This window comes from Triturus cristatus, chromosome 4_1 (assembly GCF_964204655.1).
Source record: "Triturus cristatus chromosome 4_1, aTriCri1.1, whole genome shotgun sequence".
In the NCBI taxonomy this organism is placed as follows: Eukaryota; Metazoa; Chordata; class Amphibia; order Caudata; family Salamandridae; genus Triturus; species Triturus cristatus.
The window spans coordinates 1,145,165,647-1,145,189,375 of NC_140585.1; the positions used below are offsets into that span (position 1 = coordinate 1,145,165,647).

At 45.1% G+C, this 23,729-nt stretch overlaps 1 protein-coding gene across 1 annotated transcript in view; it reads left to right on the forward strand.

The window, feature by feature from the left end:
• The window catches only part of SLC27A1 (solute carrier family 27 member 1), a 216,011-nt gene that overhangs the window by 141,934 nt on the left and 50,348 nt on the right, over positions 1 to 23,729 (forward strand). Inside the window, exons 4-9 of the mRNA XM_085654270.1 lie at positions 18,405 to 18,474; positions 18,582 to 18,673; positions 19,098 to 19,207; positions 19,918 to 20,127; positions 20,502 to 20,628; positions 21,493 to 21,630. Coding sequence (XP_085510396.1) covers positions 18,405 to 18,474; positions 18,582 to 18,673; positions 19,098 to 19,207; positions 19,918 to 20,127; positions 20,502 to 20,628; positions 21,493 to 21,630 — 747 coding nt within the window. The remainder of the gene's footprint in view (positions 1 to 18,404; positions 18,475 to 18,581; positions 18,674 to 19,097; positions 19,208 to 19,917; positions 20,128 to 20,501; positions 20,629 to 21,492; positions 21,631 to 23,729) is intronic.

Here is a 23,729-nt window from a genome sequence, read left to right on the forward strand (position 1 = left end):
TTAGCTCTACATGTGGAGACACGAAGTCTGGGGGGTCACGTCAACCTAATCCCAAATCATATCTAACATCCTATGTTTAAAGAACTATGTTATCCACAAAGGAAGGACTCTCGGACAGAATCTATTCTATACTGACTGTGTGTGCGTGTACAAGCGTCTAAGTGTCTATATGAGATGCAAGGGGCAGAAACTTTCCATGGTAACGGGGCTATGAATTACTTGCATGAGGACAGAGAGGCCGGGCCCTTTGCTCGGTAGCTGAAGGAAATGTTTACCTAAACTACTAGACAGGAATGCATCGGCTGAGGAGCGAAGTAGATAATTCGAAGGTGAAATACGGTTTCTTGGCAGGCAGGCGAAACCGGCCGAGGCAGGCACCGTTAGCCGCACAGGGAGTAGGACAAAGTTCATGGATACAGATGCGAGCTCAAGCTGAAGCTGTCAGAGGCAGAGAACAAGGAAAGGCTTGATGGCAGAATCAGGGCCTACTCGCCTGAACTGAAAAATGGAGTAACTGAGCCATATAAAGTCGGTGGCCTTTCATACTTAGGAATCGAATATCCAGCCCATTCATGGCGGATCTGACAGAGGACATGTTGACGGTGGACGCACATGTGTTTGCGTCTTAGAAACTGGAACTGGAGGGAACATACATGTACATGTAACATGCACATAGAACCGTTGGGGTCCAAGATAGGGGACATAACTGATCATGAAAATCCATATTTCCATGACCCCCGCATGGGGGTCATGGCTAGTTTACCCTGCTGTGTTTAGTTGTGATTGACACCCAGGGAGATCTTAATATCACGACGTGGCAAACCACCAGCGCCGACCGACAAACAGTTCTCCACAGAAATAGAAGGCAACAAGTGCAGTGTCGAACTTCAGCGCGCGCCCTGCTCTTTAATGCGTCCTTCGTTTCTTCTTGGATGAAATGTCGGAAATATAACCCTGCAACGGTTTTGCTATGTCAGGGTAACTGAATAGCAGCAGGTGCAGAAAGGGCTTACGTCAGACGGTGAAAATCATTTTCAACACGTAATATTTTTCAGGGATTCTCGTTTTTTTAGGCTTTTTTTCACACCACGTGCGATAACATTTGTGGGGCACCGAGGTTTATTTACTGCGCACGTCCCTTGCTAAGCATCTGGTAGTAGTGGATTTAGAGGCGGTAACAATATGATTTACTGCAGCTGCAGTCCGGCACAGCAGAAATAACACCGCGGCGAGTTCCTTCTAAATAGCCACCTGTCTGACACAGCGGAAAAGACGCCGGCCCTATTCTCTCTCTGGCCTTCTGGCGAAACCATTGTGCTGCGTGGAGTGCTTTCGAAGCCGGCGACGGAATACTTGTAAATACACATTTAAAGCGTTGGATCTGTTTCTCAGTTTGCGGACTGCGATTCTTTTTAGGTTTTTAATTTAGCATAGCACATAGGAAAGAGCGCCTGCCTGCCAAGACCCGCTGAGCGTTTTTCAAGCCCGTGAAAAGAATGAATTATTCAGCAGTAAGCATGCTTACAGCTGGCCATTCGGGGGCTTTGATCTGCGAATCAGGCGGCGGCATGGATGCCCGTATTGTCATGTTATGTGTACACAGTGTGTGAATTATTGAAAATAGAGAGGCCTGGGCCTCATCTGGTAGAGATTACAGTGCAGGCATGCTGGGTGAGGGCCTGTAATTGAAAATCCCCAGATGCTGTTTATGTGGTCTTTGGCCCGTGACCTGCTGCAGTAAGCTTGTCTGAACAAAACGAAGCCTGCATAGAAAGCACGGCCCATCCCCTCCCCCAGCAAGACTCAATGTGGGACTAGTTAAACACCTGCCCACAATATTTTCGGGAATCCTCAATACATGTGCTCGCCAGTTAGTCAACAGGTTACGTTAACTGCTCATTCAGTTAACGCGGGAATCGTTTTAACTATATAGTTGTGTTTAACTGAAGATTTCCTGTATGGTATATTACATTTGTGAAGCACTTTCGGAGAGCGAATGATGCTAACACAACTTTACTAACACTCGAATGCTTATAGACAAATGGTGTATTTCGTTTTTATTAGTAGTCAGAACACCAAATAACCCATCTAATTGGGCCAGCCCTTGTGTTCTCCTTTGGCGTGTCAGAATCGTACCCAAAAAAAAAATCATTGGCGTGCTTTGCCCCCGAGTCTCTGCCATAGTTTGCGAGGGGGGATGTTGGTTAAAAGTGTAATGCCGCACGAACTAGCTCTTTCTACTCTTTACCTTGCAGGGTACAGGGGTCGCTGTGACACCCTGTGAACCCCACATGCCCCGTCTCTGCGACTAAATAGTTGGACGACCCCAGAAGCAAACGGCTAGGTCCCTGCAGGCGGCACACCAAAATGCGATGCCTTTTGAGCACGGAAGGGTCTATTTTTGTTGCGCCTTATTGTTCCTGGGGAATGTTTCCTGCCCGTTGAAAAGTCGGAGTGAGGTGAGGGTGGGGGGGAGTTGCATGAGTTAAAGGGACTGGCTCCACACTTCACATCAAACACCCCGTTCGGCGGTGGGAGCAGAAGGCTGGAAATCAGACATCTCGTTAAGGTTAATTAGGGGTCATTTGGCTGAAGTGCCAACCTCGGAAAAGGTGTTTCTTTTCGCAGCGCGTCTTCTCTTTGAAATGTTTCAGGAGAGCATTTGGCTGTATTGCCTTCCAGCCTCCCCCCTGCTCACCGTTCACGCAGAGCGATGGCTTTTGGAAAGAAGGTGCGAGCCCTGGGGAGAAGAGGTGAAGCTGGGCGAAGAGACCAGCCTGGCTTTTATTTAAACACGTCATCTTGCAAAAACAAACACACATCCATGGTTGAAAGGCGCGCTCCTATAACCCACCATGGGAAACAGGCGAATTGTGTTTTTTTTACTCCACAGAGCTGATATGCGCATTTAAACCGTTAATTCGATATCTCCTCCATAATCCCCTTTTTTTAGGAGATATGGAAAAAGTTAAACTGGTCGGTCCAACTTTTGAAACATTTTTGTTCTTCTCAATATAACAACCGGCCACGTTTTGTTAATATTTTTTGATGCAAATGGGGTAATGTGGATTTTTCACATTTTAAAATTTTATATTGTGGCTGTTTCACTCTGGCATATGTCATCATTGTACAAACTGCTGCCCCGAAGAATAAAAAAGGACGTGTATTTAAAAAAAAAGAACTGAGTCTGAAAACAAAAATCTGAACGAAACAAACGTGTTTAATTCCATTTTGTTTTTTTGTGTGGTGGTATTCTACGTTCTTTTAACAGTAGGAAATAAAATCGGTACTCTTCTAATGTGATCAATGACTTGGTGAGTGGTAATATCGCTCAACTTTGCAAAATTGATAACTCGGCACTTTATAATAAGAAAGTAATATTATCAAATTGATATTGTAGTTAATGCTCGTCTCTACATTGCATACGGACTACAAAAATCGTTGTGTCAAACTTTGGCTGTATCTACCCTGCTTTGATGTATCTATAAGTATTGCATACATCTGACATGTACTGTGCTCACTGCCTGCCCCGCTCCTCTCGTGGGCCGTCGTTAAAAGCAGCCTTTGTTACATGTCGCCTCAGCCCTGCAAGAATGTGTGTTTTCTTTACTCCGGCACCGCGCTCCCAGCGCCAGTACAAGCGGTCTGTGTGTTCTGCTGGAACCGAGGATTGGGGACCTGTCCCAGAGGGTGGCCAGCCTCGGTTCATTTGGTTTCTCGGGTGCATACTCTTCCCGACATGTCCCTCAAAATACATATACACAGGGCACCTCCATTTGCGCACTTGTAGCAGCGCTTTCTGCACACCGAAAGTCACAGCTCAGGATATTTCGCTACATTCTCAGTAAAATGTTATGAATGTTCTTTAAAAGGGTGTCATTTTGATATCAGGCGATGCCTATTCATTTCTATGACAATTTGTGAGGGGTGGGGGCAGTGAGGACCGGTGCAGGTCAGCCTGGCTAGACGAAGGGGTATGTCTGGGTGAGAAAGGAAAACAGAGAGGAACAGTCCTGAAACTAAGATTAGGAATGGGGGGAGGGGTCTGCATTGGCACAGGGTAGTTAAATAGGTCGGATTCATATGATATTAAGTGGGTGGTGAGAAGAACATTGACAGAGCTCATATGAGGCCTCATTGTGTATCAAGAACAAAAAGAATGAAGTGATCAGTGGAATGCTTGAATTAATCTCAAGCCCAGGGCCACTCTGCAGTCTATCATTGTTTGCTCACTCAATCACTCTCTCACTCTAGACAGAGACAAACCATGTGCAATGTGTCTCGGTCCTCTTCAATAGGAACAGGCCAATGAACTGCAAAGGTAACCCCTCTCTAAGACAGGAATAACAAGCATTTGCAATGCAATAGGTCTCGCACTTGCGAGAGTTTAACCTATTGGCATTGTAAATGACAATGCCTTTTATTTATGTTTTAAAAACCAACACATAAATAAAAGGCATTGCCATTTACAATGCCAATAGCTCTAACTTTAACAATACCGAGACCGTTGCATTGTAAATGCTTGTACTATGCTTGAGGTGGGTGGTTGGTAGCAATTAATGGCGTCCCGAGCAGATTGTTTCACATGAACACCTTTTGCGCGTTCATTCTATTGGAGTGCTCCTCTCCGGAAGACCTGCTGAGTTAATTATAGGTCCTTTCCGGAGATGTGCTATTATTTAGCACTGTGGGGCGCTTGTTTTTTTTAAGTTTCCAGCTGGAATATTTTCGGCCCACACGCCATGAATTCCTCAGCTCCGCGGCGGTTGAAGCTTTGTGCTGAATTACAAACTTTTCTTTAGTTACCTTTTTCAAGAACACAAATGTGGTGTTTTTCAAAATCTTTCAACATTTATCACTGTGAATTGTCATGTGTACAATTACACACAAGATGCATACATCATGTGAGGTCCGGTTTGTGTGTTTGATCTGGCAGGTATCGGGGATTTATAAATAGAGGGTTCTATAGTTACATAACACGCTGACTTTTTGAAAACTGAACTGGCCTTCGAATACTGTGTTAAAATATACGCCCAGTGAGTCAGCCTTTCTCCTCTAAATGTGAAAGCCTCGGGGTTCACTGCAGCCAGTCGAATCTCGACCATTTTGAAAGAAATCACACATTGAGATAGGAAAGCGTTTTTTTAGGTAAACACAAACAAACGCACGGACACGCACACAATGGTGCAAACACGCGCGCACAAACACATACAAAGAAAGATACTTGCGCGTATATAGACACACACATGCACACAATAGCACGCACACTCACATAAACGCAGGCACGCGCGAGCACACACACACGAACATACATGTCGGTTTGCAAAGACATTCCCACAGAAGATGATAAACACCCACAGGCAACCATTCACATGGAAACAGTAACAAACACACGCACACACAGATTCACACAAACACTTCAACAAACAGATGTCAATACAACCATTTTCTAACAAAGACTGTCTGAGACACACAGAACTTCCCAGAACAAATGCATGTGGATACGGACAGGCACGCACAAGGACACAAAACACAGACACACTGTCAGGCGCATAGGCTCAAGCGCACACGTACACATGCCCAGCTGCCTCACCCCCCACTACAGGAACAACTTATCTATGGAAGTCATGTTTCCGACCCATCCTCTTGTTACCAGGAAGTGCATTTCTATATACAACACATCCTGAAAGGCCCCTGTGACATGATGCAGCTGGCGTCACTGTTAGCATGTGTGGGTGTTTCTCAATGTCCCACCAATCATGCCTCCAGGGTCACCAGGTCATGTGTTATCCACCTGTGTGCCACTGCTCTTATGTTAACAATGGCCAGCTCTGCTGGTACAAGGCTTCTGGACAATATACACAACCAGACACAAGGCACATACCACACCCCGGACAGCTCTAGGCTAAACCGTGACAGCGCCGCGAGACACTGTGAGCAGAGCGAGGAAAAACAAATGTGGGACCAAAGAGAACACAAGCATTTGCAATGCAATAGGTCTCGCATTTACGCAAGTTTAAGCTATTGACATTGTAAATGACAATGGGTTTTATTTATTTTTTTCAAACGAAAACAAAAATGAAAGGCATTGTTATTTGCAATGTCAATAGCTCAAACTCGCATAAATGCGAGACCTGTTGCATTGCAAATGCTTGTTTTAAGAGTAGGCAGTGGTCTAGACTACTGCTTACTCTTAAAAACAAGCATTGGCATAGCCAATAGGTCTCGCCTTTGGGACCTTATAAGTGTTTAGCCATGCAACAGTTGTTGCACTAAGGATATTGTGCTGCATAACTTAATACTTATACGGTCCCAAAAGCGAGACCTATTGGCTATGCCAATGCTTGTTACCTTTGAATCGGGATGCTGTCTGATCAGTTTCTGTTTGAAGTTCTTCTTCGCTTTAGGTGAGATGTCAGGTGGGAAACTGATCGAGAAGGAGTTCCGGCCATGCGAAATTACGTGGTTCGTAGGGGAGGGGGCTGTGTGGGCTGTCGTGTCGGGGGGCATTGTGTGTGGATGGGACGGGGGGCAGGCTCCATACTGGAGAGCGGAAAAATAGTCTCCAGAGAGACTATCTGATATCATGCCAGGTGCAACACAGGGTTTCTAACGGGAGAGTTCTGCAACCATGCACGGTGTCAAACCCCAAACCCTTCAGAATTTTGCAAATTCACGATCTAGAAGCAAATTGCAAAAATGTGACTCTTGTAAAAGCCAAGGGATGATTTTTACAAAAGCCCCCCCCAAATCTTAATGAACCTTCCCCCCTTGGTGTAGCCCTCTTTTATTAATTCTGCGCTGGTGCGCTGGGCCAATAAAAGGAGGCTGGGCAAGAGAGAGGTGTTTTTCTACTCTTTTCGTACGGCATGGCGTCCTGCTTAAGCAGCGCCTACCTCTTGTAAACATTTAGCGTGGAGCAAAACAAAAGCCTGCAGGAGGCCAGGACTAGAGAGGTATCTTAAGGCCTGGCCTAACTTGGCTTATGGCCACTACACCCTCCCCCTTGATCCTCCACCCCTGTGATCCTTATCCTTTGCACACCACACGCCATGCAGTCTTCCTAGATGATCAGTCCCTCCCCAGCCTCCAGTCCCTCCCACTTGTCCACTCTTCCACTAGTCCTCCTTACCCCCCCCCCCTCCGTCCCCGTGGCACCCATCATACACAATTAGTAGCCCTTCAGCCCTCCTCCAACCTTAATTTAAAATGGAAGGAGGATGAAGACAGCTGAAGTAACAGCTCCCTCCAGCACCATGTAGTCAATGGTGGGCAGTGTTATTGCAGGGTGGTGATAGGGAGAGCAAATTTAAAACTTTACTCTCTCTGGCACCAAGCATTTGTCTTCCCAGCACTCTTCATGCTGTGCAGTGTTGGTTTGCTGGCCTCACATCGGGGCTACTGCATTTTTTTTTTCGGACAAGCATGTTTAGTGCCTGTTGCAAAAATGCCAGAAATTTTGCTTTATTGGAGAACAATATATACAATAATTGCGTTTGAGCACAATTGTTTTTGTGCAAGAAGGGATACCTTCCTGCTCAAAAACAATCCTTAAAGACATTTTTCTATGTGGGATGCACAACGTATCACACATAGAAAAAGGAAGTAACAAGAAGAAAAAAATATATTTCTTATCTTTACGCCTGGGTGGCACACCGTTTTGGCACATTCCAAGGTTTACTAACCTTAGTAAATCTGGGATGGCCACAGAATCCCTGGGTGGGTTTTGAGAACGCTCATGCTCCATCCATTGAACGACTCGGTGATGCAAGTAACGTAAGGCAGCTCTACGTTCTGTGTTACTTTGTATTTACTAAACCATGCAAAGCCCCTTAAAGTGGGTTTGCATGGCTTAGTAAATCCTAAATAAGGACATTGCCTTGTGATGACTTGCATCACGCAAAGACAACCCAAGTCCTTAGCACAACTGGGCCTTCGTATGTGCTGAGCTTGACAGTCTCTGGCATGAACAATGAAAACCCAACTACCCAATGATTACAAGTGCAAGGAGGTGAGGGTGACAGACTGGAGTGCTTGAGAGAACAGCTGGTACTTCAGATGCCAAAATTTGTGGAGTTTACTGCCTTGCAGAGTGTCACCAACCCAGCAACGGTCACTGGAACGATGCTCAGACAGTCTGAGATGAAGACCGACTTCAGTTTTCTAAGGAGAGTGAATATCTGGCACCTTGACTTTAACTGCTGTGCCTCAGGTCAATGGGGGTCATGCTGTATTATTATAATAGTCGGGGGCAGACTAGTTTGTACATTTTAATCATACCATTGCCTATATCCCTGAGTGTTTCCTGCACAACAATCACATACAGGGACACACAGCTGTTTGGCTGAATGCCTCAGACTCTAAACAGTGGTAACCTGACGACCTCGCCGTGGACCGACTGGGGAGTTATTAGGGGGGTCCCACCCCAAACACAACCCCTAAAGATACGCCACTACCCAATAAAAGTTTTTTGACTTTTCTTCTTGATGATAGCACTATAGTTCCTGTTTTTAAAACATTTTTTCAGCTTTTTTTTGTTTACATTATTTACTTTTTAGGTCTCAGCTAGACATGTTGTATATACTTTGTGGGCTTCAGCACGGCTTATAGGCTTCCCATTTGCTGTCTCCTTCATTGCTCTCATATTCTTTCTCCCCATTTGTCCATGGCGTGCATGCGTCATTCCTCTTCCTGTGTTTAGCCCTCCCTGAAATAAGGGGCCAATTACTATAGCAATCCACTGGTCTCATTTTAGTATATGTTTTGGGAACTACTTTTTTCTTTCTCTAAGAGCAGTTCACATGAGTGCTCTTGTTTTGCCCTGAGCTGCTCTGTAAATAGGCTTCTAAATCTTATTCTTATCTCCTCACATTTACTCTGCATTCAAAGACCGAGATCAAATGTCAGACGCTGTTTTCCGACGGTGCCTGTTCGCTTCTCTTTCTAAATGCTTCTCTGGCTCAACCCACATCTTACATCACAGAGACATGAAAAGGTTCTGTCATACCAACGTAGCCATGGATGGCCATTTCATTATTAGGATTTGTCATACAATGAAGCAGGTGTGAACACCATAAAATAAATTATGATATAGCTCTGGATATATCTTTTTTTTTTTTTATCTGATGCGAAACAAGCTCGCAAAAAAAACTAAAATCCAGCTACTTTCTTCAATAACATTGAAAGTATACGTCAAATTTTATGGTTGGTTCTCAAGAGCATTGGTCTTTGTTTCTCCAGACCTTTTTCTGCCTTAGTAGTCCTTCAAAGATGGCTTTAGTTATGAGGAACCTGAATATTTGCTGGTGATACTCTAATCACGTCTGCCGTCTTCTACTCCCCTCTTAAGCCCACCTCGTTGGGGCTCAGCCCGGCCTACTACCCCACTTGCAGTTTCTTTTTATTGTAAACCAGGGCTCTGCAGTGAGTAGTCCGGTCAAAGAAGTCACATTTCCGCACCCCTGCAGCGCTATGTGTGCTTGTTACTGGCTGAGGTATGCTCGTTGAGAGAGATGTGTAGTCCGACAGCTTGCTTTCAGTTTTTCTTTGGTCGTGCAATATTGTCAGAAGAGTGCTTTTTCTCAAAAGGGTGCAAATGACCAGAAAATCCAAATGTTGGGGCAAGCTTTAAAGCAAGCAGAGTGACACAATAACATTTTGTATTCTGTCTTATCCGTTGTTTCTTTTGAATAGCTTGATGAGTTCACTTGCTAAATCCATCTCCGTTTGAAATGGTCTTTATGTCTGTTCAAATTATGCTTGCAGAAGGGCACGGTATGAAGGGGAGTTTTTCCTTCATGGCGGTAAGGGCATGGTTGCCAGTTTCTACACCGTGAGGAAATGGTTGTTAAATCTTTTACTTCATTATCGCGCATGAAAGCTCTTTCAAATATGTAAGTTCAGAATACAGCACAGTGTGCTCTTGCCCAAATATTTTATCTCAACAAAACTTTTTACTTCATTATCACTAATAAAAGTACTTTCAAATATGGGATGGGAATATGTGAGTTTGAAATACAGCGGAGTGTGATCTTGCTCAAATATTTTATTTCAGAAAACTTTTTCCTTTATTATCACAAATGACTGTTTTCTTCATTATCACGCACAAAAGCTGTTTCAAATATATGAGTCCAGAATACAGCGCAGGCTGGCTCATGGCACTTTTTTATATGACATTCAGCCCTGACGAACAGCAGATGTGCTGCTATTCAACATGGCTAAAAGACATTGACATTGGCAACGCCAATAACTCTCAGATTGCCAAGACCGACTGAATTTGCCAATGCTGGTTTCCCAAAGTCAAAGACTCCTATTCTATTGGAGTCACAGCTCTGTAGCCTAAACCTGCACTGATGATTGCTTCACTAAACGAGCATTGGCACTGTCAATGTTTTTAGCCAGGTTGTACATAAAAAATAAAAATGCTATAACATGGTCAGCGCTGGCCACATTGTAGCACATAAAAAACATTGATAAAACTGAATTGTTGAGCTATTTAAGTTTGTAGTTGATTTTTTTGCCATATTGTACAGTAGTGCAGATGTTATGCAGCAAAGGTTCAAAGTTAAAAAACAAAGTGCTATGACGCAGTCAGTGTTGACCGCATCATAGTGCTTTTTTTTTTTTAACTTGCAGCCATGCTGCTGTGCAACATGGTTAAAATAAAACATTGACAAACTCAAAATCTCTTAAATAGGCGAGACCTATTAGCTTTGCCAATGCTTGTTTTTTCTCTCAACATGGTAGGGTAAGATGTCACTGGCTATGGACATCCAGTGTTTTTCCTCTTCTTCAATTGGTGTAGGGAGGTGCTGTTAAATTAGATGAGATGTTTCTGTGCTGTTGACCTGCGTTCATAGTTTTTCAATTGAGGTAAATAGTCCTCTTTATTTTTAGAGATCATAGTGTCAGTGGTAAATGCTTACAAGGGTTTTTTAATTTGTGGTGCAGAATGTTATTTATTGTAATAACATGGGCAGCAATGAAGCATACAATGTGTTATGTACTATATAACGTAATTAGGTTTTGCAATATGGTGCTAACATCAAGCACTGCAAGATTTACCAAGCTTATGTTGTGTAATTTTGATTTGTATAGCGCACTAATCACCCAAGAGGGTATCCAGGCACTTGGGCAGTTGTATAGATTTGTGGTCCCTAAGGGGCTTATACAAAGAGCCAGGTCTTCAGTTTCTTTCAGAACTCAAGAAGTGAGGCGGAGGTTCTGATGTGTTGAGAGAGGTTGTTCCATTTCTTGGGTGCGATGTAGGAAAATGAGCGATCTCCAGTTTTGCTTTTGCGGATGCAGGTAATGTATGAGAGTGAGGAAGGGCGTTGTTGTTCTGGTGGGCTGGCGGGTTGGTATGTGGTTCTTCAGGTATTCTGGTCCTGTGTTGTGTACGGTTTTGTATGTGTGCATGAGAAGTTTGAATTGGCTGCGCTTGTGACTGTGGAACCAGTGAAGCTTCCTGAGGTGCGGAGTGATGTGGGTGCAGCATGGAAGATATAGTATGAGTCATGCATCAGTGTTCTGGGTGGTCTAAAGATTCAGGCGTAGAGAGCGTTGCCATAGTCCAGCCTGCTGGTGATGAGTGCCTGTATGACAGTCCGTCTGGTGTTGTGGGGCAACCATTTGAAGATTTTTCGCAGCAAGCTTAAGTTGTGGAAGCTGAAGGTGCATAGTGCATTGACTTGAGCTGTCATATTGAGGTTGCCATCTAGGATGATCCCTAGATTTTGTTTGTGGTTTGTGGGTGTTGGTCCCAGCTCCGACAGCCACTAGATGGAGTTCCATGGGGAGGTCTTGTTGCCGAAGACTAGTACTTGGGTCTTGTTGGATTTGAGCTGCAGACAGTTGGTTTGCATTTAGTCTGCTACCATGGTCATGCCTTTGGTGAAGTTGGTTCTGGCGATGGTTGTTTGTCTGTCAGGGAGAGTATGAGTTGGGTGTCATCATAGTAGGAGATGATGGTGATGTTTTGTGATCGGATGATGTTGGCTAGCAGTGTCATGTACATGATGAAAAGAGTGGGCTTGGTGTGAATGCCAAATTCAAATGCCGTCAGCAACTTTTAATGCTGAAGATTCAAGAATTTCCAACAGAGATCTATCCACAAAATTAAAAAAAATCCTGCTGGTGCACATTTGTTTTTAGGTCTCGCCTAGCGATGCAGCGCATGCGTTGCTCGTCTTGGGAAGACCTATAGTAGTTGGTTTCTCTGCCTAAGGGGGACAGGAGATGTGCACGCGTACGGACAGGAGATGTGCACTCCGTACGCGTGCCACCTCCTGTCCTGCGTGAACTCCGTGCGTGCATGGCGCGCTTTCACTTTCCCTCCCCCCGTCCTCCTCGCGCGAGCCGTCTTGGAAACCAGGATCCGCACAACACTCAAAGCCTATCGCCCCTTTGTGTGAAGGGAGCAGCATTGACACACACACAGTTATGTTGCAGAACGTGCATTAATACAGTACGCATAACATAATTGCCGCCTGCTGTTGCGGGGAAATCTTGAACCAGGTAGCATCCAGAGCACTGTCTGAGGTTATTTGTTTTCCTAATTCGTGCCCGGGGGTTTTAATTCAGCTCGAGCCCCTCTCGGCCCCGCCTCCGGCGGCACTGAATATTCCTCTGTGTAACTGCCAGTGCCACGTTTGAACGTGGAGGGGGCGACCGTGGGCACGTGCACACAGAGGGGGGTAGCATTTGTTTCTTCTGGCGCCAAAGCACCAATTTACTCGACTTCAGAGCGCATTGGAGTCACTGAGAACGTGTTGCGGCCGAGTGGATAGTTCCTTCCAAAAATAGGGGTGTACGATATAGTCAATGCAGGCTGACTTTGACATTTTAGGCTTCATCATTGGTGTCAACGCACATCGTGGAAAAGTATTCACAGGTTTCACATTTTTCTCAACAATATGACTCTCTGAACCTCTGTGCTCCCCAGTACGGTTATAATTTCCTTCGCATATCGTCAAAACATAGCCTGCCCTTTCAGAACCTGGCAGGAGTGTGGCCTTCTAGGCAATGCCATGTGCCACCTTCTTGGCACTTAAAGGGGCCATCCGGTGAATGATGTTACAATAGATCTCAAAGCTCCGGCTGATGTCATACAACAGCACCCATTCTAGGATGCCTATTTTTGGTGATTGTTAGAGACGTAGGATTGGGCAAAGAACTTTTTTCCTGCATGCTGAATGTCCTCTTTAAGGTGAGTGATGTTTGGAGGCCATTGAAACCTCGCCTTACAGAAAAGCAAACCTTTCAGATAGAATAAAAGATTAGTGATTGGTTAAAAATCACATAAGACAAAGCCTGTTTGAATCATATTGGAGGAATTCCTGCTCTGCTGGGCCTTATTTAGATTCTGCGGCTGCGTACACCTTCACAAACGTGACAGATATCAAACTCGATATCACACCTTTAGTCTTTTATGAGAATACAGTATGTTGAGGTGCAACACTTCCAGGGCCATATAACCAGCCATAAGAGCCGTCCAAGGTCATTAAAATAACCATACAGCTGGAAAACAGAAACTAAAATAAACAAATGCACATTGTTGGATAGTGATTTTACAGGTGGCTGTGGTTTCCAGCTTCACCCATCCCTGCAGCCCTTGTTAAGGCCCAAATAGGATATGTTTTTTTTTAAAGTTTTGTGCACGGGTTTGGCTGTGGCGCTGCTTGCGGCAGATTTCTCCCTCCTGCAGTACGGTATGTGTGGATAGCAGACGTGGGTTGATGTCAATCACAAGCTGCACATCTGAGCCGCCTTCTGCGCCATCGGAAGTTTTACTCTAGTTTCCCACATTTACAAGCACAGTCTTTGCAGTATCAAATCGAGAATGTTAAAATTAAAGAATGCAATGAGTGGGTCGAGTTTGACCGTACTGACATTGTTATAACACCATCATTAATCTGTAAAGCACGTTACTTCTCTAACTGTCATCCTGGCCCTGCAGAATACAAAACCATTAAGTCGAGAAGACAGAAAATCATTCATTTGAAAAAAGGAATGTTTTCAGGAAATTCCTATAAACCATATGATCCGAAATGAGGTATCAAGGTGCCAAAGGATGCCCTCGTGCCTCGATCATTCGAACCTTAAGTAGGAGCCAACAAACAGGAAGATGCAGGATGAAGAGTACAAGCAAGGTGGTGTGGAACGATTACATGTAATATAATTGCATGCCCTTGACCATAAATGGCTTAATGGCAGATGCATAAACTCCTACATTTCAGACACTTAGCAATGGAAGGCCAGTGAAGATGCTGTGCGGTGGCAGACCTTGCAAAAGTCTTACTGTCAAATTATGCCAATTTCAGAACAAGGTCCTCCAACACCGGGACGTGGTGCATCACCACCAAACAATCCATGTAATGGTCCAAGCTAAACACCACTGACAAAATACGACTGCAGAAGACCATGACTCGGGTCAATGAGATACCCAACAAAGATGAGGAATTGATGACCAGATTTAAAAAGCTTTACGAGGCCATAAAAATGGCACTACTGATGTGCTCGTAATGAAACATAGTGGGCCACAGTGCAAATTTGCATTACTTTACAGCCAGTGTGACTCGACCCAAAAAGGGCCTCCATGCCAGCTATGGCATTACCCACGCATAAGCAGTACATTGCCCACACCAACCATAATAGTGTGGAGTATTGAGGGGCGACATTGAAGTTGGGATTTTTGTGGTTAGTGGTCATAGTGTCTTTGGTGTGATGGTCTTGCACTAGCAACCTCAATAGTGGGCTGCAGAATTTTGGACAGTTGCCCTCGCTTTTGAGCATTACACTGCCTTTGCCCTATTGATGTTTAAGACCATTCCCTAGGTGTGCTGCTACCTTTCCTCCGTACCAACAATGAAGGCTTGACACATTGACATTCCGGTAAGCCCTGACATACAGCTTGAGATGCCCGCATCATCTGGGTATGAAATCCTCACAGCCTCTGTCTGTGTTTGGGGGCTGACACAAGTTTGGCCATTTTCTGCACGGTCTCTTTTCCTCCTATGGCAGGAACATGTGGGTGCTAACCCTGAAAGTCAGGAAGCTGCTTGGTCTCCGCACTGAGACTTGAGGTCACCTTGTGTGGGAGTTTTGAAGATGTCCCAGGCGCAATCTTGGGCCTCACTGGGAAGTTGTTAGGATGGCTGACCGTTGAGCGGGTCAAAAAGGGATTGTGGCCTCGCTCTACATCTTTACATGGAACTCTGAACACCAGGGTGTTGGTAAGATTCGTACCCGAGTAACAGCTTGGCTAGTGATTGTTAGGGGCCCTTGAAAGAGGGATTGGCTCTGGGTGGGAAAGCGGGGGCAGCTCCTCCCCTCAATCGAGTGATTCTTCATCTTGGAGAATCACCTTGGGGTGGCTGAGAAGATACTGGTGCTCTTGCTTGCTGCCTGTTGCCCAGTAGAACTGTGCAACTGTTGTGGACCAATTACACAGATTTGCACCAGAAGCAGAGTGCACAATTGCCTTATGACAGCAGACTTCACACATTTATCGGAATCAACATTGGTTGTTGCACTTTATTGACCTTAGTGGTCCTTCACTCCTCCCTTTAGTCTTTAAATAGAGTGTCTTCTTAGGTATTGGTCTCGACAACTGCTTTTGAACAGACCTATTGGTAACATACACAGAGTGGGTTTTGGGTCTGCCCCTTTCAACCATTGGCTTTCCTTTTTCAGCAAATAGCTTGAGAATTTGCCACTGGCTTAGCTCAGCCCAGCAGAGCTTGCATCTCTCACCTAATGCTATTGGCTATATGCTTGTATTCTTCCAAACCAACTCAAGTGCTTCAGTTCAACTGCAACTAAAGTCCCCTCTGTCTGCTCCTGTTGAGACACTACTATCTGACTCACTCTAATGTGCTAATCCTGCATGTGTTAGCCTATTAAACCCAGACCTGTAGTCTTTGCCATTCCTTTCCTTGTACGCACCAGGGACCAAGATATCTTCTCTGCCCGCCTCCTCGATAAGTTGCAAGGCTTCCTCCAAACAAGCCCTTGTCTCCCTGCATTTTCCCCACTACGCTGGCCTACTTCGCCAAATGGCTCAAAACTGTCCTGCATGCAGTCTAGCCACTGTGACGCCTCCTTGATAAAGGTGGCCGCACGATGGTGGACTCCTCACTTTCAACCCTAAACAGTCCCTCTCCCTGCTGTGCCGGGCTGATTACTGCATCTTTCGTGACCCCCTTCCCCGGTCTGTCGGGTGCCCTCCTTTGCGGCTGTGCCCCAAGAAGGCATAACGAACAAGTGAAAGGCCAGGGCTCGCTTGACATGTCACCATAGGCAGGGCCATTGGAATTATGTGTCAGGAGGGCAACAACTTATGCGGCAGGGTTGACTAAATTATGTGCCAAGAAAAGCCACTGCACCAGTTCACGCTGTGTACAGCGCGAGTTGGGGGTGGGCTGAATCCTGCAAATGCAGGATGACAGCACTGGTTTACAGTGCGCATATCGGATTGGCCGGCCGTCTTGCCACGGTCAGCCCGACATGCGCACTGTAGACCCAGCAATCCAAAGGCTGCGAAACAGCCTGGGAATTGCTGACCGAGGCCCCCAGCTACTATTGGTATTGTAAATGACAAAGCCTTTTCATTTTTTTTTTATAAAAGGCATTGCCATTTAATATGCAAATAGCTCAAAAACTCGCAATTGCGAGACCTATTGTATTGTAAATGCTTGTTGTGATTCTGCCACAAAGGCTGAGGAGACTAGACAGAGGGAAAGACATGGAAAAACATGAACCGTGGTGAGTAACTTTTATTATATCCCGGAAATTTCTGGGTACATAATGATTTCTGATGCGCGTACTATAACCCGTAAAATAATCTAAAATGTAGTTTGTTTGTGACAAAATATTTAAACCACAATAATCGTTCTGACATATTTGTCCTTGTGACAATGTCTTTGGGACACGGTTTAAAAAAAAAAATTAAACCCATAAATCGATTGTCAGCACTGGCAGAACCTGCTACAGGAGAGAGGATGTGGCAGAGGAAAAGCTGGGGGAGCGGTCGGTAACTGCTGACAGATGAGGGTGGACTCCTAACACATCAGGGGGCACCGATTCAGCAGAAGGACAATGAGTATCTGTGAGATATGGAAGACTGGGGGCCGGTGGGCCTATTTAAGTGGGAGGGAGGGAGGGAGGGGGAGAGGGAGAGGGAGAGACACTGACCCACCGACCAGGCTTGAACTGCTGAGGCTAGCTTCTCAATAAACACATTGTAATCTTTAGATATCAAACTGTCCTTCAGTACCTAAACAAGCTACATTCCTGCTGATCACAGAGATTTTTTTTTCATGAAACATCTTTCCAGACAGTGCTTAACATTGATTTTTAGGGAAAACGAAGGACTGGTGCCTTATTTCAATAGCAAATTCAGCACAACAATTGTACGTGGAAAGGAGTGACAGATCGAGAAACTGTTTTCGATAAGACAAACGTATTCGTATCTGAGTGGGATGATCCACGGCTTATGGTCAAGAACCAAGGAAGGCCGTGCGCGGCATGCTCCTTGGACCATTTTTGTTACTAGCGATGTTGCTTTTAAAAATGTGGTGGCTGAGTATATTTTCCTCAAAAAGTTAATTTTGGTAATGTAATGTACAAAAATGTGGCTTAAACATTAATTTGTTGGTGTTTCAAAATATTCTGGACGAGCAGCGCACCCTCCCCTCAATGCCGAAATATCCCCTATGCCAGCTTTGGCTGTTTATGTCGATGCCTATCTAGTTTGAGAAAGACATCTTGTGGACATTCGTAAAGCATGCTGTCCATTATTGACCATTGGCTTTGTGATTTGTAACTCACATTTGCTTGGTTTGTATGTGCTGGCTTTATTTGATTTAGGCTGTCCAGCTTGAGTTTGTCCCTCCAAAGGAGCATACCCTGTTTACTGTATTCTTCCACAGGCCTTTAAATCTTGTTATCTTGTCCGTTTCTGTGCATTCAAAGGCAGGGGTCCAATGTCAGGTTCTCTCTTCTGAGGGAGCTGGGTGTTTTTTTCTTTCTCTGACTTCAAAGTAAGAGGATTAATGTGGCAATCTTGCTGTAACAGGCATGGCTTTTTTCTAGCACACAACAAAATTTAAATGTCTGTAATTGAACTGTGCAGATATTTCAGAATATATCAGAATTAGGAAAGCACAAATGAAGCACATTTTTAGTAATTCTGAAGTGTGGTGAAAACAGTATTTATAACAAATATTTCAAATGAATCAATACACTAAGTCCCTGTTCTCCAAAGTTGGTACAAAACTGTATAATACTCTGTTTTTAGATGCTCTGAACTTTTGCTGCTTATGCCACTTTCTAAATCTCATATTCCAGGTTTTAGAAAGGATGGGATGAGGCCAGGAGTTTCACTGCTTCTCTGTATTTTTCAGATTGCCTGTTCTTCATCTATACCTCTGGGACCACCGGGATGCCAAAGGCAGCTATCGTAGTCCACAGCAGGTGGGTTCTCGGTTGCCAGTCCATGGCTATGGGTTTGTTTTCTCTTGATCTCGTCATCATGGTAATGTGTTTTGTAACCATTCTCTGCACCACTTCCTCTCCCACAGGTATTACCGCATCGCTGCCTTTGGCTATTACAGTTACAGCCTACAATCTTCAGACATCATCTACAACTGTCTGCCTCTTTACCACACCGCAGGTGAGCTCTGAGGGGTTTCAGGTCCTCCTCTGAACTTGGGAGGGAACGGGTGTTCACATAGTGCACTCGGTAACTTCACGATTGTTACTTACTTAGTAGAAGGGAACAGTGCCCAGACCATGAGCCCTTCTCGTAATCCTTTCACTCAGAAGTAATCGGAAGGGCTGAAGAGTCTTTCAATTGAAGAAACACATCAATTGACGTTCAAGGGACGAAGGCCACTTTTCAACCATGCCAGATAATATTCAGGGGATTAGACCGCTTCCTCGCTGAGGGGTGCTTCCAGATCAAGGGCATGGGTGCCCTTTGAAGAGCTATGGTCGCCCTGGAGGGGCGACCACACCTCTTCAAACATCTCATTTGCCATTGCTGTTATTTTATTTTCTCTTAACATTTTGATTTTTCCACCTCAATCTCTCTCCAGGTAACACCATGGGCGTGGGGCAGTGCTTGCTCTATGGGATCACCGTGGTCATCAGAAAAAAGTTTTCTGCCAGTCGATTTTGGGACGATTGTGTGAAGTACAACTGCACGGTAAGCACCCATGCTGTCAGTTCCATGTTGCATTAAATGTTCACTTTGCCTTAACAGAAGTGTTAAGATTTGCATAAATACTCATTCCACAGACCCCAGGCCCTCGGACTAGAAATGCCTACTCCACCAATGACAGGGTGGCACCCATTGGTGGGGCACACCCGGCTTGTGCCACGGCACGCTCACTTCACATGGCTCTCTGCATGAGCGCGAGCACAGCAAACGAGCTCCCTGCTGTGTCATCAGACATGCCTGCTTTGCACTTGCCAGGGCACCATAGCTTCCCAGTGTGCATGTGCATTGTCCTAAGTGACGTGTTGAGTTGTGCCCAAGCCCAGGTCTTTACCTTTCTGCTCGCACCATGCTCTTACTGCTGCATTATTCCACCAGAAATGTAAACTCAGCTTGAGCAGCAGCTCCAGAACTGCAAGGTAATCAGAATCAGGGGTCCAAAGCTATAGAGTCCTTCCGCCCACACAGAAGCAGAAGTGGCCACTGCTCCGCCCCCACAGTGCCATAGGTGTCCGCTCTCCCTGTACATTGATCAAGGACTTCATCGTCTGCCAGCATGAAGGCCCCAACCCCCACTCTCAGACACCATGCTTGCATTCAGCCTCCACCGCAGGAGCCTGGTGTCTGCAGCTGCATTGCTGTTTGCTGACGTCACGGTGTTTGTCCTAACTGTGATCTGCCATTGTCGACTCCTCCAGGTCATTCAGTACATCGGAGAGATTTGTCGGTACCTGCTGAACCAGCCTGTGCGGGAGGCGGAGGCGAAGCACCGGGTACGCCTGGCAATTGGCAATGGGTTGAGACCCTCCATCTGGGAAGAGTTCACCAACCGCTTCCGGGTCAAGCAGATCGGAGAGTTCTACGGAGCCACCGAGTGCAACTGCAGCATCGCCAACCTTGATGGAAAGGTGCCAAAGAGTTTTCTGTGCAGGGAGAATGTGTGCTTGTGGAGCACAGGGAAGGAGGGTGGGAGGCAGAGGGTGGTGACGGGGGGTCACCACAGAGGGGGAACACCTAAAACCTGTTGAAGGGAAGGAGTGTCTCACTGCGGGGAGGAAATGGGCTGTCTCAGAGTGAGCAGTGATTTTGGTGTCTTCAGCCACTGAGGCCTACTGGTGTGTGGTACTACAGGGGGCGGTTCTGTGAGGCATGGCGCAGGGATGGGGCTGCAGGGTTCTTTCTGCAGGAAGTTGGCTCACTCAGCCTGGCAGCTCTGTTCTAGTGTGTGGTGCTTAGTATTTAATGAGTGTGCTCAATGCTCTTGAAATGTCTGTCTCTTCAGGTGGGAGCCTGCGGGTTCAATAGTCGGATTTTGCCAAACGTATATCCGATTCGCCTGGTGAAGGTGAACGAAGACACCATGGAGCTGATTCGGGACTGCCACGGAATCTGTATTGCCTGCCAGCCTGGTAAGGTCTAGGATAGGCATCTCCAACGAGTAGCTCGTGATCTACTGGTAGCTCTTCACCCAGCTGTAAGCAGATCTCTTATTTGCAGCCCAGCCTACTAAATTAGAGCCTATTACTTGAATGAATTAACATAAGCATTCCAAAATTGAAAAGTGTGTATTAAAGATGAAATTTGTGCGTTCTCAGAGATCATAAGATGATGTTTGGAGAAAAATGGTGGAATTTCCAAAATATATCTACATTCCAAGTTGATAAAACCTTTCTTGCATTGCTGTCTGATGCACTGAGTCGGTCGCCACTGACAGACTTGCATAGGGTGGCCACTATCGTCATATTGTCTAAACAGTAATAACAATATTAGTACCTCAGCATGAGTTTTATTGAACTTTTGCTCCTGCTACAGAAAAGGTTAGATACCCCGGTTCTAGGACATTCACAACTGCAGCCTGTCAATCTCATTAATGTTTCCAAACGGTTATTTCAGCAGCACAGGCAGAGGTAGACTGCCTTCAACACATACAAGGGGCGGTAGTGGCTTGTTGCTGCTGGCCTGGCTGGTTTACACTGTCAGCCATTGGGAGCTAGTTTGTAAAAATCAGTCATCAGCAGCTATAACCACTCATTGGTTTCCATAGACAGCCATACGGAAATCTTTAAAGAAGCCATTTGGATTTGTAAAAGCTTTGTTTTGCATTCCATGGTAAGTATAATGACTGGGTTTGGGAAATGCTTTTACGTTAGCCCCAGCTGCGGTTTGGGAACTACCGCTGGGCTTTGTAAATGGCTATGGCTGGTTTAAAGAGTAGTTATTGTCTACTTGTTGTATCTCCATTATCTCTGACGCAGCCTCTTCACTTTCTCCAGGGGAGGCGGGCCTTCTGGTGGGGCGAATCAATCAACAAGACCCACTGCGACGTTTTGATGGCTACACGAACAAGGCAGCCACCAACAAGAAGATAGCGTTCAATGTTTTTGAGAAAGGAGACAGTGCCTACTTATCAGGTATTCTTTTCAATAAGTTCCCTATTTCAGGGCATTAGTCTTCACACCTCAACAACTCTAAGTGTGTGATGTCACTGTTATGCCTCCTTGTCGATGTGTGCTAAAGACTAAACTGAACACCTCTGTTTACTATAATTTCTGTTTTCATAACTGCGTATCTGATACAGTGTGGTGATAACTGTCTCTCTCGCGATTGCACAGACAAATCTAGTTTTTGATTGCCTCATTAATGTGTCCCGTGACAGAATTAGACCATGATGTCCACTATTGTGTTACGGCGTCAATATTATGCAGTGTCTTCCTGTATTGTGCGTTTCAAGCGTGTGATCTATGCAATCATGTGCCAATTAAGAAATCTTCTAGTATGGTCTTCGGTTCTAAGGATGCCAATAGGGTGGTGTGACTGGCATCCTTTCCATGTATCTAATAGGCAATCTCCTAATGAAGTATTTATGCTTTCTATGAACCATCTCCTGCTGTTGTCTCTTCTCGCTTCCATAGAAAGTGTCTAGTGGACTGTCTTCTGCTGTTGTCTCTTGTGTCGTGTAAAGTCTTGTGGTGTATCTTCACCCCGCCCATGGGCCATCTGTTATGTTATGTGGACTCCCTTTAGTGTTGTATCCTCATGCATGCCATAACTTTTTTCATGTCATCCTGTTGCAGGGATTCTGCTCATGCACAGAACTATGCACAGGAAACCAGGACCTTAGTGCATTGTGGTGTACCAAAAACTCACCTCAGTACCCAGAACCCCTATTCGACTAGCATCAGTGTGTCATTCTTTCTCCATATCATTTCGAAGCTACCAATGATTAGACAATCCAGAACAAGCGACTTAGAGTACTCTCAGGAATGGTGGGAATCAGAAACACCTTTTCGTTATTATTCTCATATCAGTCCACAACAAGAGTAATCAGAGACACGGAAAAGTTTAAAATGTTTTTTTTTTAACTACGTGCTCTAAGGTGCAGTACTTTGGCTAATATAAGCAGGTAAATGATTAAAAATAAAACCATCAGCATTGTTACGATACCATAGAAAATGAAGGGAGAAATCATATTAAAAATGATAGTGGAAAACAAGTCCTATAATACTTTGTGAACCACCCTCCCTTGGCTATTGAACTAGTTTTATAAACTAATAGAAGGTCTCTAGGTTTGAATGGGGAACCCCATACCTCAAAGATCAGCTTAGGTGAATCACATCACAGGATCAGCTCTGCTCTCTGTGTCTGGAAAGGTTTTCTCCAAGTGTCTGAATCATGCATGCAAAGTGCAATATTAAAGGCACCCGAGTTTCAGATATTTGCAGCTGTGTGCGTGTTGTGTGGGCCGATCAACCTGAATTCAACAGCATACATTGTTATTTGACCTTGACAGCTCCTGCACACAGTGTTCAGACTAAGGTTGCGGTGCACGTCTAGGGATGTGAGCAACAGACTGTTCTCATGTGAAGAAAAAGCAAGCTAGCAATTTTACTTGTAATAACAGCTACCTGTAGTGTCGTGTCCAAAAGCAGCAAAGGGGCAAGATGGCGTTTAGCTTCTAAAAACGCTTATACTAACATAGCAATGTGTGTACGTAAAACCCTGTGTCCACTACAATCCAGACCTCTTGTGTCTCATCGCACCTTTCATGGCTGCATCCTTCCTTTGTCATGAGTCTCGGCTTGTGCTGTTGTATTTAAAAAAAAAAAAATGAAATCAAGTGATCATCCTTGTAACTGGGGGATTGTGTTTCATGTTCCACATAGACCATACACTGCTGTTAGCATCGTTTTAATTGGCCCTATGGGTTATCGTCTGCTTTGATCGTGATTGTATGTCCAGGTCACAACCTAAACAAAGTCATCTTCTTCGAGTGACTCTTCAAAGCTCATGGCAAAGAGGTTCTTTTTTAATTGTCTCACTCTTAATCATTGCAAATAGCCTTCTCTTTAATCAAATGGCCCAGGGTGAGTCGCACATGGTCTTGGCATAATGTGTCACCTTGATAAACTTAGGTGGCCATATTACTAAGTCTCGGAGACTGTCTTACTGTGGCCTCCATGTCGTGTATTGAATTTATTAAGTGCTTTTTACCCGGGGTCTCGTGGTGCTG